The sequence below is a fragment of the Micromys minutus genome (assembly GCF_963924665.1).
Source record: "Micromys minutus genome assembly, chromosome: 10".
In the NCBI taxonomy this organism is placed as follows: domain Eukaryota; kingdom Metazoa; phylum Chordata; class Mammalia; order Rodentia; family Muridae; genus Micromys; species Micromys minutus.
In genome coordinates, this window is record NC_137979.1 from 44,309,339 (window position 1) to 44,326,064 (window position 16,726).

Here is a 16,726-nt window from a genome sequence, read left to right on the forward strand (position 1 = left end):
AGGTCTGTCTCCTCTGTAGTTCATGGCCTGCTGCTTCTCGGCCTCTGGCAGACCCGTGGCAAGTCTGGCTCTCACCGCTGCCCTGTTTCTCCCACCCTGTGTCTCCCTGCAGAAAGCGGGCGGCGGCCTGCGCCAGTGGAAGCGCGTCTATGCCGTCCTGCGCGCGCGCTCGCTCTCGTTGAGCAAGGAGCGGCGGGAGCCCGGGCCGGCGGCTGCGGGGGCTGCGGCGGCCGGCGCAGGTGAGGACGAGGCGGCGCCCGTCTGCATCGGCTCCTGCCTGGTGGACATCTCCTACAGCGAGACCAAGAGGAGGCACGTGTTCCGGCTGACCACCGCTGACTTCTGTGAATATCTCTTTCAGGCTGAGGATCGGGATGACATGCTGGGCTGGATCAGAGCGATCCGGGAGAACAGCAGGGCCGAGGGCGAGGTGAGGCCCTGGGCTTGTGCCCAGTGGGCCACCAGGGCAGGGCACGGGCAGGGCAGGGCAGGGCAGGGCAGGGCTGCCTCTCAGCTGCTGTGACCTTGGTTGGCCACTCTGAGCCTCACCCCCTCTCCTAGGAAAAGAGCTATTAAGAATCTACCGTGGGACTGCCCACCTGAGTTTGGATTTGAGTATAGACTCATGCACTGGCTGCAGGGCAGATGGCATCCTCAGGGCCCAGTGACCAGCAGAAACAATAACAACTGCCCAGATGACTGTAACTACTGTCATTGTTGGGACTGCCTAGGGCAAGCTCTGTCCCAGAGAGGTCAGCTCGAGACCAGCCATAGCCTCTGGTAGGCTGGAGTAGGCAATCTCCAATGAACGGGGTATAGAATGAGCTGTCCTGATGAGATGTCAGCACTGTCCTGAGTCGGAGGGCAGACACATGGGCCTTAACCAGAGGCTTAGCCTTTGGCAGCAGGTAGGCAGGGGTTAAATCAAGTGATTTGGCTGGAATTGGAGAGAGCTTTGAAAAAAGGCTTCCCTCCTGGGAATTGCTGATGTCTGCTCTAGGTCTGATCTGCTCAGAGGTCATTTGACCCACCTGTGCAGAGGAAGGTGCAGTCTAGGGCTTGGAGCTGGCATCACCATGAGGACAGTGTGCCTGGGCTTGTACCTGGATCAGCCCTTTCCCTGAGGACACTGGTGGGTCCTCCCCTCCTAAGGATAGCCTCTCCTCTCCGCGGCAGAGGGCCCGAGTCCCCTGTTCTGGAGGCTTCCACCTATAGTCACTGTTCATCTGAACCTGACAGGCCTAGGAGGACTGCTATACAGTTCTGCACCCCAACATGGAGGCTGCTTTGTCCAGCCCCACTATGCTTTTATTTCCCAAAGTGATTGTGGCTCAGAGATGTTAGGAGGCTTCCCCAAAGTCACACAGCTGTTCAGGGAGGCCAGCCCTAGCCTTTGTCCTTCCAGGTCTATGCTGTCCACCTGGTGGATAGAAGAAAGGCTGAGGCAGGGGCCAGGGAGGAACTCTGGTGGGGTGGTCTGTGGACCCTGATGTGGCTCCTCTCTCCTCCCCTTCCCCCACTGCAGGACCCTGGCTGTGCCAACCAAGCTCTGATCAGCAAGAAGCTTAATGAATATCGCAAAGTGAGGTAAGGCCAGTCCTCCAGAGCTGCCTGTGGTGGGGAGGAAATTCCATGGGGTTGGAGGTTCCCAGGCAGAGATCTCTCTGGTCCTCACTCAGACAAGTGAGACAAGCAAATTGTCTCTAGTTGGAGAGGATGGAAAGCAGGGAAAGTGGCATGCTGGGCCACTCCAGATAAAGACACCCTCCTCTTCCTTTTCCCCCTGCAGCCATAGCTCTGGGCCCAAAGCCGATTCCTCCCCTAAAGGCTCTCGGGGCCTGGGAGGCCTCAAGTCTGAATTCCTCAAGCAGACTGCAGTCCGTGGCCTCAGAACTCAGGACCAGCCCTCAGGAAGCAAGGGTAGGAGTGCTGGGTGCACAGTGTGTGTTTGTGCTGGGCAGCACCCCTGCCTGTGTGTGCCCAGGGTTGCTACTGCCTTAGTGTGAGCCTATGAGGGGCTTGGGTGCTGAAAGCTTCCAGATCCAGATTTGCTTTCACAACATTCTTGTTGGGTGGACCTCTGGTTTCTGTTTGTCCTTTGAGAATGAGGGGCTCACTCTGAGGAAGCCTTCATCTTTCCTCTCTGGGCTTTTAGGAACCACTTCCTGGGCCAGAGAGATTGCTCAGTGGCAAAGAGCTTCCGGAGGGCCTGAGTTGGGTTCTCAGAGCTTAAAACTGCCTGCAGCTCCACCTTCAGGAGATCTGACACCTCTGACATCTATGGGCACCAGCACTCGTGTACACAACCCCCAACACACACACACACACACACACACACATATACACACATACTTTTTAAAATTTTTTTTAAACTTTAAAATCTTTTACAGCAGAAAGAAAGCATTTCCTTTGGTCATGCCAAACTGTGGGTTGCATTCTCCTCTCATAGGTCGGTCCTTGAGGCCACCAACTATCCTATGGAGCCATGAGCTCTTTCCTGGGGGCCAGTCACCTTGCCCTCTAAGCCTTTCTCACCAGGTGTAATTTTCAGTCTCCCTAGTTCTTTGATGACGTCCATATGTCCTAGTGTGTGGATGTTGGCATTGAATGTGTGGGACCCTTCTGGCATCCTCCAGCTGACCCCAGCCCCCCCCTTTTTTTTTTTACTGTTCATCCCAGAAGACAGTGTTGCAGCTCCCAAAACCCCCTGGGGTATCAACATTATCAAGAAGAATAAGAAGGCTGCCCCAAGGGCATTTGGGATCCGGCTGGAGGAGTGCCAGCCTGCCACTGAGAACCAGGTGGGTCCTCACAACGCTTGAAGGCCAAGGCAGGGAACCAGAGCTGTGGGAATGTAGCGGCAGCCGTTCCTCATATACACAGCCAGATGGCCAACCCAAAGAGAGGATCTTTGAGTCCTGTAGAGGTCCCCACTGAACCGAGGCCTGCCCTGGTTTGCATCTTCTGAGTCAGTAGTTCATATTAGTTCTGACCCTGAGACAGAGGCCGTAAGGACTTCATCTCCTTGGGTGTCCTGATAGCAGCTCTGGTCTTAGTGCTCTACCCACTTAGCCCTCCTACCCCAGCCGTATACCTAACCTCTCTCCCATGTCCGTACTCCCAGCGTGTCCCCCTGATTGTGGCTGCCTGCTGCCGTATTGTGGAGGCACGGGGGCTGGAGTCAACTGGCATTTACCGGGTACCTGGCAACAATGCAGTGGTGTCCAGCCTGCAGGAGCAGCTCAACCGTGGGCCCAGTGACATCAACCTGCAGGATGAGGTGGGTGTGGCTCGGCCGCCGTGTGTTTGTCATTGGGCTAGTGTGTCCAGGTGGCAGGTGGCAGGAGAAAGCCTGCCCAGTTACCAGCCCCAGCAGGCATCTCCCCAAGGATAGCCCAAAAAGAAATATAGCCCTGGCCTGCTGGGTACTAAGACAGAAACAGCTGTTAGTTTCGGTTTTCAGAGAGGGTCCTCTATGTAGCCCAGGCTGATCCTTCTGCCTCTGCCTTCCAAGAGCTGGGATTATGGCAGGGCAGCCATCCTCTGACTGGGTGACAGTTCCGCATGAGCGCTTAGGACAGCCGAGTTCTCTCAGCTAAATACTGATTCGGGCAGAGAGAGGGCTGAACACTTGTTGGGAATTCAACTTCCAAGAGAACCAGCTAGTGAGTTTAGGCCTCCTGCTGCTGCCACTCTCCCCTCTCCTTCCTCATTCTGCCCACTCTCTCCCCTCTCTACAGTCCTTCAGTAACCGGCAGCATGGGCCGGATTCCATGGGCCACTGAGGTCCAAAGAGCCCTGGCCCGGAGGAAGGGGATGCACCTTGCTCTCAGGGTAGCCAGCCACCAATGCGGCGGCCTGGAAAGAGGCTGAAGCTGAGGGCAGCCTGTAGAGGTGGCTGACACTACACCAAAGAGTGTGTAACAAGACTGGCAGTTTTCAAATGAGTCCTGGAGTCTGAGGGTTCCCAGAGGGGCCTTGAGGAGGCCACGCTCAGGTCGAGACACCTTCCTTTGCTGGATGAGGGCCACCCTGCTTTGCTCTGGATATTACCTGGAGTTTTTCACATCTACTCATTTCTTTGCTGCCCTCATGGACTTTATGTATGCTGTGGCACATGTGTGGAAGTTGCTTCTCTTTCCACCATGTGCGTTCTGGGGATTAAACTCGGTTCATGGGGCTTGGCAGTAAGCACCTTTACCTCTCACTAGCCCACCTTGGATTTTTGTGTAAGATTTTGTTTGACCAAAGGGGCTCTAATGGAAAGGGCTTTGGGGGAAAGCCATGAATCTGGCTAGTGAAGCACCATAGACCCCGTGACACAGTGTTTTTGTCTTTGGGAGAGGAGACAAATAGATGTGACATCAAAGACAAGAGAAAAGAGTGACCTGCCATCAAGCACTTGTGTATAAGAGGAGGGAGAGATTGCTGAGGGCTGGAGCAGGGGCAGCCTCCAGAGCTCCTGAGGGTGTGGGAGAGCAGGTGGGAGGGCTGGCTGGGAGCGACCGCCTGAGTTGTTTAAGACTCATGGAAGGGCTTGAGGGTTGGACAAAAGGTGGACACACCTTCTGTGTTTGGGGGTGGGGATGGTCAGACCCAGGGTGAGTGATGGGTTTCTGGAGCCTTTGACTCCTGAGTCCATGAACAGTGAGGAGCTTCTGGTAGTTCTGACATTGGGAGAGCACAGCCAAGGGTAGGTGTGGGGGAGAGCGACATAAGTGCACAAGAAGACTAGAGGGTGAGGAAAGAAGCCCATAGGTGTTGGGGTCACTGAAGGTCAGGATAGCAGAGGGGTAAATGGAAGCAGGGGGAGGGGAGGAAGGACAGGCAGAGACCAGAGGGAGGGCTGCTATGGGCAGCAGGATGTCTTGAGGGGGGCTGACGAAGGGGATGAGTCAGACCATAGCCCCATTGGATTTGGGGTGATAGTACATCGCCTGTATGGGTTGACAGCCTCAGGCCCTGACTAAGTGGGGTCATGTGACAGACAGCCTGGGACCAAGGGAAAAGGCAGACTGACTCCAGATTGGAAGGGAGAATGACAGAGCTCTTGGGAGGCTGGTGTGAGCAGACACTGTCAGAGAAGACCAGAGGCCGAGCTCAGAGGGAAGGAGAGGTGCTCAGCCTTCAGGGAGGAACGGAGAGGGGCCTGTAGGAACCACCAGACTGGGTCAGCTTCAGTGAAACACATCAGCTCACCTGAGGCAGGAAGAAGAGGGGCCGGAGTTGGAGGAGTGGCTGGCCTGACCCCGGGTTGAGCCGACTTGCAGTGTGCTGGTTGCGCGGTTTGGTAGCAGGCATCACTCGCAAAGGATGACGTTTTCTCTTTGCTTTGGTGTGGTGTGCGCCAGTGATGGGGAGGGGGTGATGCTGGGCACTCTGGCACAGAGCTGAGGCTCTCGGTGATGAGTATCCATAGGCTATTTCTCTGCTATGTTTCCTTGCTCTCTGGGCTGTCCTGAGAGGAACTCAGACCTAGATCATAACGTAGCGCCTACCTATGGCATGTAGCGTGTTGGTGCCCCCTGGTGGACAGAGTGACCTGTCCGTTCATGTAGATTATTATTAGAGCAGCTTCTCTTCCCTAGCTGAGTGGCCGTTTGAGACAAACTGATTAGGTATTGATGTGCTTGTGTGTGGTGTTGTATTGGAGGGATTTAGCACCATCTCGTGCCCTATCCTCCTACATGTGTGGTGCTCCCTCGACTGAGATGGGAAAAGCGCAATAGCCAGACTGGAGGATCTGAGCAGGTAAAAGTGCTCGCCAGGCAAGTCTGATGATGCGCTTAAACTTCCCCGGAACCCACAAAGGAATACACAACACCCAAACACACTGCTCATAAGCAACATTTTTAAAGAAAGGAGAGGGAGGCCTGGGAGAGAGTTCAGTGGTTAGTGTTTGCTGAGCAGGTCTCAGGACCAGAGTTCAGAGTCCCAGCATCCATGGACGTGCTGAGTGGGTAAGGTCTTCAGAAGGTGGAGACAGGATCTCCAGAGCAAACTGGCTAAGGAGAGTAGCCACAGTGGTGTGCTCTGGGTTTGATTGAGACACCCTGCCACACTGGATAAGGTGGAGAGTGGCAGAGAATGAGCTTGCACACTCCTATACTCGTGCACATATATATACACACAAGTATGAAAATGGAAGACCCCTGGGGGACAAAATCACCCCACACTTAGGGATCCCGGCCCATCACAGCACAGGCTCATGGGAGATAGTTATCTATCTATCTATCTATCTATCTATCTATCTGTCTATCTCCCATGAGAAGCATCTGGAAGAACATCGGAATGTGGCACAGATGTGGTGGGATTCATAGGTGGCATTCCAGGGTTGGAGAGTTCCACTAGGGGACAGCATGTGCAGAGGGCCTAGGGCCTGTGAGGTGCACACTTGGGCTTTGGGTGATGAGCGGGCTCAGAGGATCGCTCTTAGCTGGGGAAGGTCAGGAGGCAGGCGATGGGCCGGCATTTACAGATACATGGAGATGTCCAGGGCATGCAAATGTGGGGTATCTGCCCTGACTCTGTTCCCCATATTTGGGCTCTCTTGCTTTTTGTGGCAAGACAGTATTGATCCCACTGGGCTAGCAGGAGTCAAGTATGTGTTCTGGACTGGCATGGAGGCCTGGGGACTTGATGGCCTGGCTGGTCCCTAGAGCTGGGAACATGGGCCCCTGGGACCCTGCCTGTATCCTGATGTCTCTGTTCCTCCTTAGCGCTGGCAGGACCTCAATGTGATCAGCAGTCTGCTCAAGGCATTCTTCCGCAAGCTTCCAGAGCCCCTCTTCACAGACGGTGAGTAGTGGGCGGGAGTGGGAGGGGCATATTGTTCACTCTATTTCCTGACACTCCTGACACACTTTCTCTCTAGGTAGTTGGTTTTAATTTTTTTTCCCCTTTTTTTCCTGGCCTGTGTGGATCGAGCAATTCTTATAGCTGTGAATTTGTCATATGGGCAGAATTCAGCAACAAATTGCAGCAATTTGTGTCTGACCTCTGATCCACAGAGTTTTTATTTTATAAGTATTTTTTATTATATTTAAAAACACCAAAGAAATTTGTGTACGTAAAATACCGAGCTTGTCCATCAGTCCTGACTCTGTCCTCCCTCACTGAGGTCATGGCCATACTTCAAGCAGTCTCTGTAGCCTAGCACCGCCCCCTATAACAGGTCCCTGAGCAGGTCCTGGTATCAAACGCCTTCATGGGCTGAGACACAGGAGCTGGGAGGGGTAAAATGACTTGCTAAGGTCACCCAGCCTGTATGTGGCACAGCCACATTCCACCTCAGGCTTCTGGCCAGAAACCCATCTCTGGCCCATTATTAGCAGTTTGGATCTCTTTGAGTTGGAGGCCAGCCTGGGCTACATAGAGAGTTCCAGGACAGCCAGGGCTATGTGGTGAGACGCCGTCTCAGAGTTCAACACAAAGCAAAACTCATGGACAAACAAAGCAGTTCTGCCAACCTGCTGTGTTTCTTTCCTGACCTTTATGCTGTGAGGCTGTGAGTGACACCCAGACCTACGCGGGGTGGAGCGAGTGAGCTCAGCGCTGTGCTGATGAATGTTGACAAGTGGCCCTCAAGGAGGAAAAAAGAGTCCCGAAGTGTCACATTTTCCAGTTTCTGTGGTGTGAATACTCTCACTGTGACTTACTCCAAGCCACTGGCGTGATATTTCTGACACAGACAAGAAAGAGACACAGATCTGTCTGCAAAGCCAGTGGTCGCAGCTTCGCTGTTGAAATAAATACTATCAGATCTCTAGCCCATGCTCTCTCATTGCTCCTTCACTGATGGGAATTTAGATCGGCTAAAGCCTGAGCGCTGCCCCTCCTTAAGCCCGTCCTTACCAGCCAGGACCTGTTCTGGAGGAGGTGCTTAGGTGTGGAGTGGTAGCTCAGTCTCCTGTAGAGGTTGGTGGGGCTTGCACATGGAGGAAGCCACGTTCATATTCACACGCAGGTGTCTCTGCCACCTTTTCAGTGGAGTGCCATTGATTTTTGTTATCTATATCTATGTGTATCTCACACACTACCTGTTGTATATAGTCCTTGAGACAGGGTTTTTCTGTGTAGCTCTGGCTGTCAGAACTTGCTCTGTAGAATAGACTGACCTCAAACTCATAGATCCCCCTGAGTGCTGGGATTAAAGATGTGCACCGCCAAGGCCTGGCTTATTTTCACTTTTTACGTTTTATTTACTTCTTTAGGAGGTGGAGCCAGGGTGCATATACCATATATGGATGTTCTTTCCTTCCAACCTGTTGGTCTGGTCTTGGGGATTGAACTCTGGTCCTCAGGCTTGGTAGCGGATGCTTTATCTGCCAAGCCAGCTAGCTCATCAGCCTTCTTATTTTGTTTCACTTCTTTCTTTTGGTTCATTTATTTTGCATGTGGGGGTGTTCTGCAGACATGTATGTCTATGCTTGGTGCCTAAGGAGGCTAGAAGAGGATCCCCTGGAACTGGAGTTACAGAGAGTTGTAGCCATGGGAATTGAACTTGGGTCCTCTGTAAGAGCAGCAAGGTCTTTTAACCATTGAGCCATCTCTCCAGTCCCTTATTGTTTCTTTTGAGACACTAAGTTACTCAGACTGGCTTTGAACATCTGATTGGCTCCTCCCTCTGCCTCCTGAGTACCTGGAATTCCAGGCAGGTAATACCACACCTTGTCTGTTCATTTTCTTCTCCTTTGCACATCCTGGACATCCACTCAGCCGCTGGACGGCAGCCCCAGCTTAGTTCCTAGTGTGTGAAGCTTTTGCTGATCAGTAGGGGGGATGGTGCCTCATTATTGCCCTCATTTCTAGGGAGAGCAAACATCTTTTTGTTAGTTTATCGGCTCTGTAGAAGTTAGGATGTTCTTCCCCCCAGCCTCATGCTCCCAGAAATAAGACTCAGACTCAAAATATATTTACAAATACTTTGGCCACACAGCTCGGCTCTTCTCTGAGTAGATTATGACTTAGTATAACCCATTTACTCTAATCTACATTCTGCCACAAGGCTGCTTACCTGTGCTTAGGACAAATCTCCTACCCCTTGCTCTATCCCAGAATTCTTTCTGCCTCCTGGATGTCCCACCTTCTACTCTGCCCTTTCCTATAGGCTATAGGTTTTTAATTGGCAGGTGACACATCCATACAATTCAAAGGATATTCTCTCTACAGCTCTGTCCATTTCCTCTGTAGTTTATACTATGCACCTATATTTTTATTCTTTGCTCTTGATTTGTGGGAACAAATTTGTATATATGACATACATAAACTTTGCTGATTTTTCTAGTTATTTGCTGTAGCCCCCCCCCAAACTTTTTATTTGTTTCTTAAACAAGGTCTTGTACTCCCAGTATATTCCATACTTGAAACAATCCTCCTGCCTCAGCCTCTTGAGTGCTGAGATTATAGGCATGAGCCAGCATGCCCCGCTTGCCTTTGATCTTTTAAAAATTATTGTTACATTTAGTTAGTTAGGGGAGAGTGCATGGAGGATAGCTCACAGGATTCAGTTTTCTTCTACTATGTGGAACCCTGGGGTTGAACTCAGGGTGTCAGACTTGGCAGCAAGCACCTTTAGACACAGAGCCAGCACACAGGTCCTCGCCTTTGATACTTCAAGTTACATGTTAGACTCTGTCGTACAACGAAACTAACTTGTGTTGCACGAGGTGGAATGGTTGCTCTCTCACCGGTCCCAGGCATACAAGATAGCCTCTGTCCTTCAGCACATTTGAGGCACTAAGTTACTCAGACTGGACTCTCAGGCCTTCCCACTGTGCTGTGTGCATCCTCCAAAGCCAACGACTGACATCCTGTGTCTCCAAATATCACTCTTCATTTTATTTTCTGAGTCAGGGTTTCTCAATGAGTCTGGAGCTTGCCAGTTAGCTAAACTAAATAGCCAGTGAGCTCCAGGGATCATCCTGTGTCCTCTGCCAGCACTGGGGTGACAGGGCTGACACCTTTCTATGTGATGCTGTGGGCCTGCAGCCTAAGGAGACGTCTTTAGAAACCTCGGGACTGCTGGGATAGGTAAAGAGTCTGAAGGCTCCTCTTCTTTTTTCTGAACTACTGAGCCTCAGGATCCTTAGCCTAGAGACAAGGTAGTGAAGATGGGGACCCTTTTCAGGTTCAGCAAAAAGCTCTGGTCTTCATCCCGTATGAACACCCCATGCTGCGTCAATGTCTTCCCTCCTGGCTGGGATCCTCAGCTCCCAAGTGTGGGGAAGGGGTTGCCTCCCACCCCTGAGGATCTTTCTTGTGTTCTAGACAAATACAATGACTTCATCGAGGCCAATCGGATAGAAGATTCCAGAGAGAGGATGAAGACACTGCGGAAACTGGTGAGGCAATAAAGCACTGTCAGGCAGGAGGGGCAGCTGGGTACCATTCTCACAGAGGCTTCAAAGAAGTCTTTCTACCAATAGCCTCAGTTTCCCCATCTGTATCAAGGAAGGGAGTTGGAAGGTGGATTTTAGTTCCCTACAGAGTATGTGGAGGCTGGATTGGAGAGATAACCACAACCTGATCCCTTTTTCCTTCCTCTTGCCCCCTAGATCCGGGATCTCCCAGGACACTACTATGAGACACTTAAATTCCTCGTGGGCCATCTCAAGACCATTGCTGACCACTCAGAGAAAAACAAGGTGTGTGCTGCCCCCTAGTGGAGTCTGGGGAGCACAGGCTGCACTGGGGCAGGTGCTTTCCTCTGCATGATGGAGGCCCTGTGAACCCTCCCTCTTCCTAAGGGTTCTCTCCCCAGCACACTGGCCAGTGCAGCCACCTGCAGCTAGCCAGAGCTATTCCCTCATCGAGTTAGCTCCTGTGTCCTGAGGACCATGTAGAGGCCAAGAGCTCAGTCCTCCACGCAGGGCGGCTTTGCTCGGCGTCTTCCTAATCCATGTCTTTGTCTTTTGGTTCTACGGTGGAGAAAAATAATAAATAAATAAAAGAAGAAGGGAATTATAGGGCTTCTCCATGTTCTAAAATATCCTAGAATCTTCAACATGTCTCCCATATTAGAATCCCCACAGCTATTATTAACCTATAGGCCTACCCTCAGTGGGCCTGTGAGGTGAGCATTGATCATGGTGGCCAGGCCTGGACATGAGAGACGTTAAACTTCCAGCCTGAACTCTATTGAGCAAACCTCCCTACTCTAAGGATATGTCAGAGTTGGGGATAGTGGCCTCAGGGACCTGGAGAGAAGGGCATTGGAGGTCATGCTCAAAGCAATGATCCTGGGATTGTCCCTCTCCCCAACCCAGATGGAGCCCCGGAACCTAGCTCTGGTCTTCGGGCCAACGTTGGTAAGGACATCTGAAGACAACATGACAGACATGGTAACCCACATGCCGGACCGCTACAAGATCGTGGAGACGCTGATCCAGCATGTAAGTGCCCATTGTATATTTGTATACCAGGTGCCCAGGACCAGGCACTGCTCCTGCCAGCCTGTGTGCCCCAGGATGCTTGCAAAAGCACCCGCAGCCAAAGAGGACACTGCTAGGGGCTGCCTGGCGTTCAGCAGCAAGAGGAACAAGACTGGAATAAGTCAGGAAGTAGAAGCAGGGATAGGACCGGCTTGAGACTGATGCAGAGGGTCCTCAGTAGGCTGTTTAGGGGAGGTGGCCTGTAGAACTGGCACACAGTGTGACTTGGGTGTCAGAGGCCTGTTCCCCAACAGCCAGAGGCCAGGTTAGAGAGCACAGGGGATACAGGAAATAAAGCAGGAACCAAGGCCACACCCTCCATGATGCTCTGGTGCAAGCCACTGACTGCTTCATCTCTTGACTCCTGGAGGGTCTAATGAGCCAGCCCTGCGGTCTGATGGATTCTTGCTTTTGTCTAGGAAGGATGAAGAAATCATAGTGGCCAGCAGAGGGCGATGGAGGCCTCTTCTGACGCCCACTGAAAAGGCAACGTTCTCCTTGGGCACTGTCTCTCAATTTGCAGGTCGCCGTTCACAGGGACTGCCTAAGACCACGAGGAAACACAGATATTTATGTTACAGCTCACAACAATAAGAAAATTAGTTATGGAGTAGATCAAATGTTCTGTTTGGGGCTCATTTCAACATGAGGACCTGTACTAAAGGTGTTTGGATGCTTGAGAAACACTGGCTTAGGTGGATCAAGGATGATCTTTATGAAGCTTCAGATTTCCCACTTACCTCTCGTGACAGCCACACAGTGTGGACCCAGAGTTCCCTCCTGCAGAGGGAATAAGGTTGTCCTTTAGTCACCAGAAGGGAACAGTGACCCTCCCCTTCTCAGACACCTTAGGGAAGAAAAGCTGAGTCTTGTCACCGCTCATAGAGGAGGGAAACAGGTGCTCAGAGAGGGGATGACCTGTGTAAGGTCACACACCAAAAACTGGCATCTTCAGGATTCTAACCGGGTCCGTCTACCCAGGGTTAACTTCCCAGAACCTCGGAGGCTGCAGTGGGCTTGGGTCATGCTGGGTCTGTGACCTGCTCAGGCATTCTCTCACCCAGTGTCAGGAATCTGGCGCAGGAAGGAGCGTCATGGTCTGATCTCTACCTGCATGAGACTGGTCACCTGGAAGCCAAGCCTGCTGGCAGCACAGGAGTCTCTGTGTGGCCTGGGAAGGTTTTGTCCTTAAGCACCAGGATCCCCAGAGCCACCCATAAGAGGAGCCACGGTTGGGAGGGAGGGCTTCTGGCTGTATGGAGAAGTTGCTGAAAGACTGAGGCCTGTGGTCAACACAGGAGTTCCTGGAACGGCAGCCTTTGGGAACAAAGCAGGCCTGTAGCAAGTGGGCTTTCCTGGAGGTAGTGTCTGCCCGTCAGCAGGGCAGGAACATGTCCGTCTAGTGCAGAGCCTAGCGTGTGGGTGGTGAGCACTGTGTTTGCTAAGTGACTGAGTCAGCGAACGAGTGACCTGCCGAGGCTAGGCATGCTGGGCTTTCCTGCAGAAATTCATTCCCGACAAACAGCTGAGCTGGTGAATTTCCATTCCCAGCCTCCCAGGCCTGGGGACATCTTTAATTCAGAGCAGGCTCCATCCTCTGTCACCCCCTTGGGACAGACCACCTAAAAGCCTGGGGATCTCTACAGGAGCAGCACAGCCCAGGCTGAGGTGGGCTGTGTAGACTGAAGTCAGTCCTGGCCAGACAGTGACCATTGAAATTAGCTCTTCCTGGGATTCTAGCCAAAATGGCTTCCCACAGTAGTTCCTGTCACAAAGGAAAGCCTGCAGTCCCAGGCCAGACTTCATGAGGTAGAGGGTGTGAATGGTATTGCTTCAGAGTAAAGAGGAGGAACCCCTGGTTCTTGGTGGAGGTCACCCTGCAGCCCTGATGTGCGCCCCAAGTCAGTTGGCACCCAGAGCCCAGAGTAGAGGATTTGGTCATTTATTCAGCCATGTGTGGCCCTGACACTTCTCAGCCTTGTCACTTGTTCTTTCCCGTATGAGGGATGGTGCCCAGAGCCTTGGGTGTGCAATCCTAGTGTTCCTGCACTGAGGCCAGACTTCACAGGCTGAGGAGCGTCCGGCGGTACTCACAGTTGTGTTTGCCATTTTCTCTCCTTTCTCCACATTTTAGGGCAGTGTGTAGTGACGCAGTGCATGTTATGTGCTCCCCAGACTGAGGGACCAGGACCAGGCCTGGGATACTTTGTGAGAGGAGCATGAGCAGTTACTTCAGCAAATGTGATAGTCTGTAGTCAGGGCTTTATTTTCCTTTATGTGACTTTTGCGCTCTCTCTCTCTCTCTCTCTCTCTCTCTCTCTCTCTCTCTCTCTGTGTGTGTGTGTGTGTGTGTGTGTGTGTAATATTTATTTTGAGGTAGGGTCCTACTAGATAACTCTAGCCTAGAATTTTCTATGTAGACCAAGCTGACTCAAACTCATGAAGGCCTGCCTCTGAAGACTGCTGCCACGCCTGGCTGTCATCCATATTTTATATGTCCCCACGTTCCTTCTGTCTGTCTTTTTAAAAATTTGAGTTAATTACAAAGTAGTGGGTTTTGCTATCATGTTTTCATAAGTACAGGTCACTGTTTAGGCAGCTTCCTACTGTCCCTCTGCCCTCTTTGCACCGCTTTTATTAATTAGCAGTAGTATGTGTGTGCATAGTGGGGCTACACATCCCATGGGCGCTGGAGATTGGAGGACAGCTCTGGAATTGGTTCTCTTCTCCTTAGTGTGGGTCCTGGGGACTGGACTCAGGCTGCCTGGCTTGCACAGTAAGTACCGTTACCTACTGGGCCACCCCAACCGTTTCCATGCCCTTCCTCCATCCGATGTCCCCTTCCTGCTCTGTGTCCTGCTCCCTTACCCTCTCCCTTCTCAGCTCCCCGTTCGTTACCGTCCCTTGCTCCCTGAACATGGCCCCTTCCTTTTTTCATGGATATGAGAAAACATGAAGTATTTGTCTTTTTTGGATCTGGCTTAACATAAAGATGTACAGTTCTGTCATTTTCTGGCAGACGTCATGGTTCATCTGTAAACATGGCTAGGCATGTAGCTTTGTTTTTAGTTTTCGAGGAACCTCCACGCTGACTTCTGTAATGGCTGCATCCGGTTTCTTTTCCACCCAGGAGCGAGTACGTTTCTTTTTCCCCACATCCTCACCAGCACTTGTTATTCTTCGTTATTCTTCCTGTTCCCTCTCCCTCGCTCCTCTTCTCCTCCTCTCCTCATCCCCACCCCTCTGAGACTGGCCTTGAACTCCTGACCTCCGGGATTATAGGTGTACAGCACATTGGCCCCTCAGGTCCACTCTCCCGTCCCACAGGTCTACTGTTTTGTCCCAGGATGTAGGATAGTTTGAGGTCAGGCATTGTGACGCCTTTCAGTTTTCCTCATTTAGTATAGTGTTGGCTTTACATCTGTCACATACGGACTGCTCTGTTGCTGTGTGTTCCTTCTGATCCTAGTGTGGTCTATGCTATGGTCAAGGACCTTGAGCTTTCTCTGTGTCTGTTAAGGCGATCACGTCATTGTCCTTGATAAATATCTACACGCTGATTACATGCATCAGTTTGCACATGTTCAGCCTGGATGAAACCGCCTTGATCATGGTTGTGTGTGACTGTCGTGTATTCTTGAGTTTGACCTGCAAGTATTTATTGATAACTCTTTGTGTCCCTGCTAATCAGGGAGATTGGCCTGCAGTTTTGTTCTCTGTTGGACTCTTGCCTAGTTTGGCAACAGAATAGGACTGACTTTGTAGAATGACCTCGGTAGTGAGCTTCCCTCTCTAACAGGGGAACCGCCGCAAGAGTGCTGTGGGCTGTTCTTGAAAAGCTCGGTAGAATTTGGCAGAATTATGGTAGGCATTTCATTACCGCTTCAATCTGACTGGGGTTTGTTTTGTTGCTTTGGTTTGGTTTTTTTGAGACGGGGGTTTTTCTGTGTAGCTGTAGCTGTCCTTGTTTTGGAACTCACTATAGTCACAGAGATCCACCTCCCTCCTGAATGCTGGGATCAAAGGCCTGCACCCTGCCTGCACCCTGCCTGGCCCACTCTGACTTTCAATAAGTACTCACTATGTTGTAAACTTTTGAAAGCCCCGCCCACTTCCTCACCAGTCTTTCTCCAAGGGTGTGGTCTCTTCCACTGCCGATTTCAGCTTTCACTTTTTGATCTGGTAAAGTGGATGGAATTATTTTGAGTCTTGTGTATTTGTTAAGACTTGCTTTGTGCCTAGAATGTAGTCTATTTTGGAGGAGGCTCCAGGAGAATGGGTTTGCTATATTCATTGGAAAAAAATACTCTGGTTACCAGTTAAGACTACTTGATCTTGAGTTGGAGAGATGGCTCAGTGGTTAAGAGCACTGGCTGCTCCTCCAGAGGTCCAGAGTTCAAATCCCAGCAACCACATGGTGGCTCACAACCATCTGTAATGAGATCTGACGCCCTCTTCTGGTCTATACTCATATACATTTAAAAAAAAAAAAAAAAAAAAAAAAAAAAAAGACCTATTTGATCTGTTTGAGACAGAGTTTTCCTATGTAGCCCTGGCTAGACTAGAGTTCACTATGTAGGTCAGGATAGCCTCAGACTCAGATGTCTGCCTCTTGTGTGCTGGAGTTAAAGGCATCACACTCCACTAGGTATTTTTAAAGTAATGTGTATGTGTGTGTTTATGTATGTATGTGCACGCAGCACCCATGGAGGCCTGAAGAAGGTGTAGGATCCTCTGGAGTTTTTAGGTAGTTGTGACCTGCCCAACATGGGTGCTGGGAGACAAACCCTAGTCCTGGAGAGCAGGAAGTACTTTTAATACCGAGTTATGTCTCCAGCCCCTCTGTGTTAATTTTTACTTTGGATGCACTATGTGAATTTGAGCAGAGCATTTAAGTACATACAGTATTGGGACTGTCCACTATGTTATTATGCTCCTGGGTGTCTCTTGTAGACATGGAATCAGACGTACACACACACACACATGTGTCACATCTTTCTTAGACAGGGCTCTTCTGGGACTCACAATGTCCCAGAGTGTAAACCATCTGTAACCTCGGGCTTTTCCACCTGCTTCCCAATTCCTGAAACTTCCTCAGAGGCTTATTTATTCATAGGCCATAAGCTTTTGGACTTGTTTTCTGACTAGCTCATAACCTGAATAACCCATTTATTCTATTCTTTGTCTGCCATATGGCTGGTTAGTTATTTCTCGTAGTTTCATAAGTCTGGGTGGTGAATCTTCCTGCACCTGACTAACTACCAAAGTTCCCCCCCCCCCCGGATGTCCCACCT

The 16,726-nt window shown here is 51.1% G+C and overlaps 1 protein-coding gene across 6 annotated transcripts in view; it reads left to right on the forward strand.

The window, feature by feature from the left end:
- Positions 1 to 16,726, forward strand: part of ARHGAP23 (Rho GTPase activating protein 23) — a gene marked incomplete at its 5' end in the record, with an annotated part of 81,389 nt that overhangs the window by 46,096 nt on the left and 18,567 nt on the right. For all 6 annotated transcript variants that reach the window (XM_080922569.1, XM_080922570.1, XM_080922571.1 and 3 more), the window contains 9 exons: positions 113 to 430; positions 1,526 to 1,587; positions 1,790 to 1,920; positions 2,680 to 2,801; positions 3,125 to 3,280; positions 6,720 to 6,798; positions 10,270 to 10,343; positions 10,557 to 10,646; positions 11,268 to 11,393. In XM_080922569.1, coding sequence (XP_080778695.1) covers positions 113 to 430; positions 1,526 to 1,587; positions 1,790 to 1,920; positions 2,680 to 2,801; positions 3,125 to 3,280; positions 6,720 to 6,798; positions 10,270 to 10,343; positions 10,557 to 10,646; positions 11,268 to 11,393 — 1,158 coding nt within the window. The remainder of the gene's footprint in view (positions 1 to 112; positions 431 to 1,525; positions 1,588 to 1,789; positions 1,921 to 2,679; positions 2,802 to 3,124; positions 3,281 to 6,719; positions 6,799 to 10,269; positions 10,344 to 10,556; positions 10,647 to 11,267; positions 11,394 to 16,726) is intronic.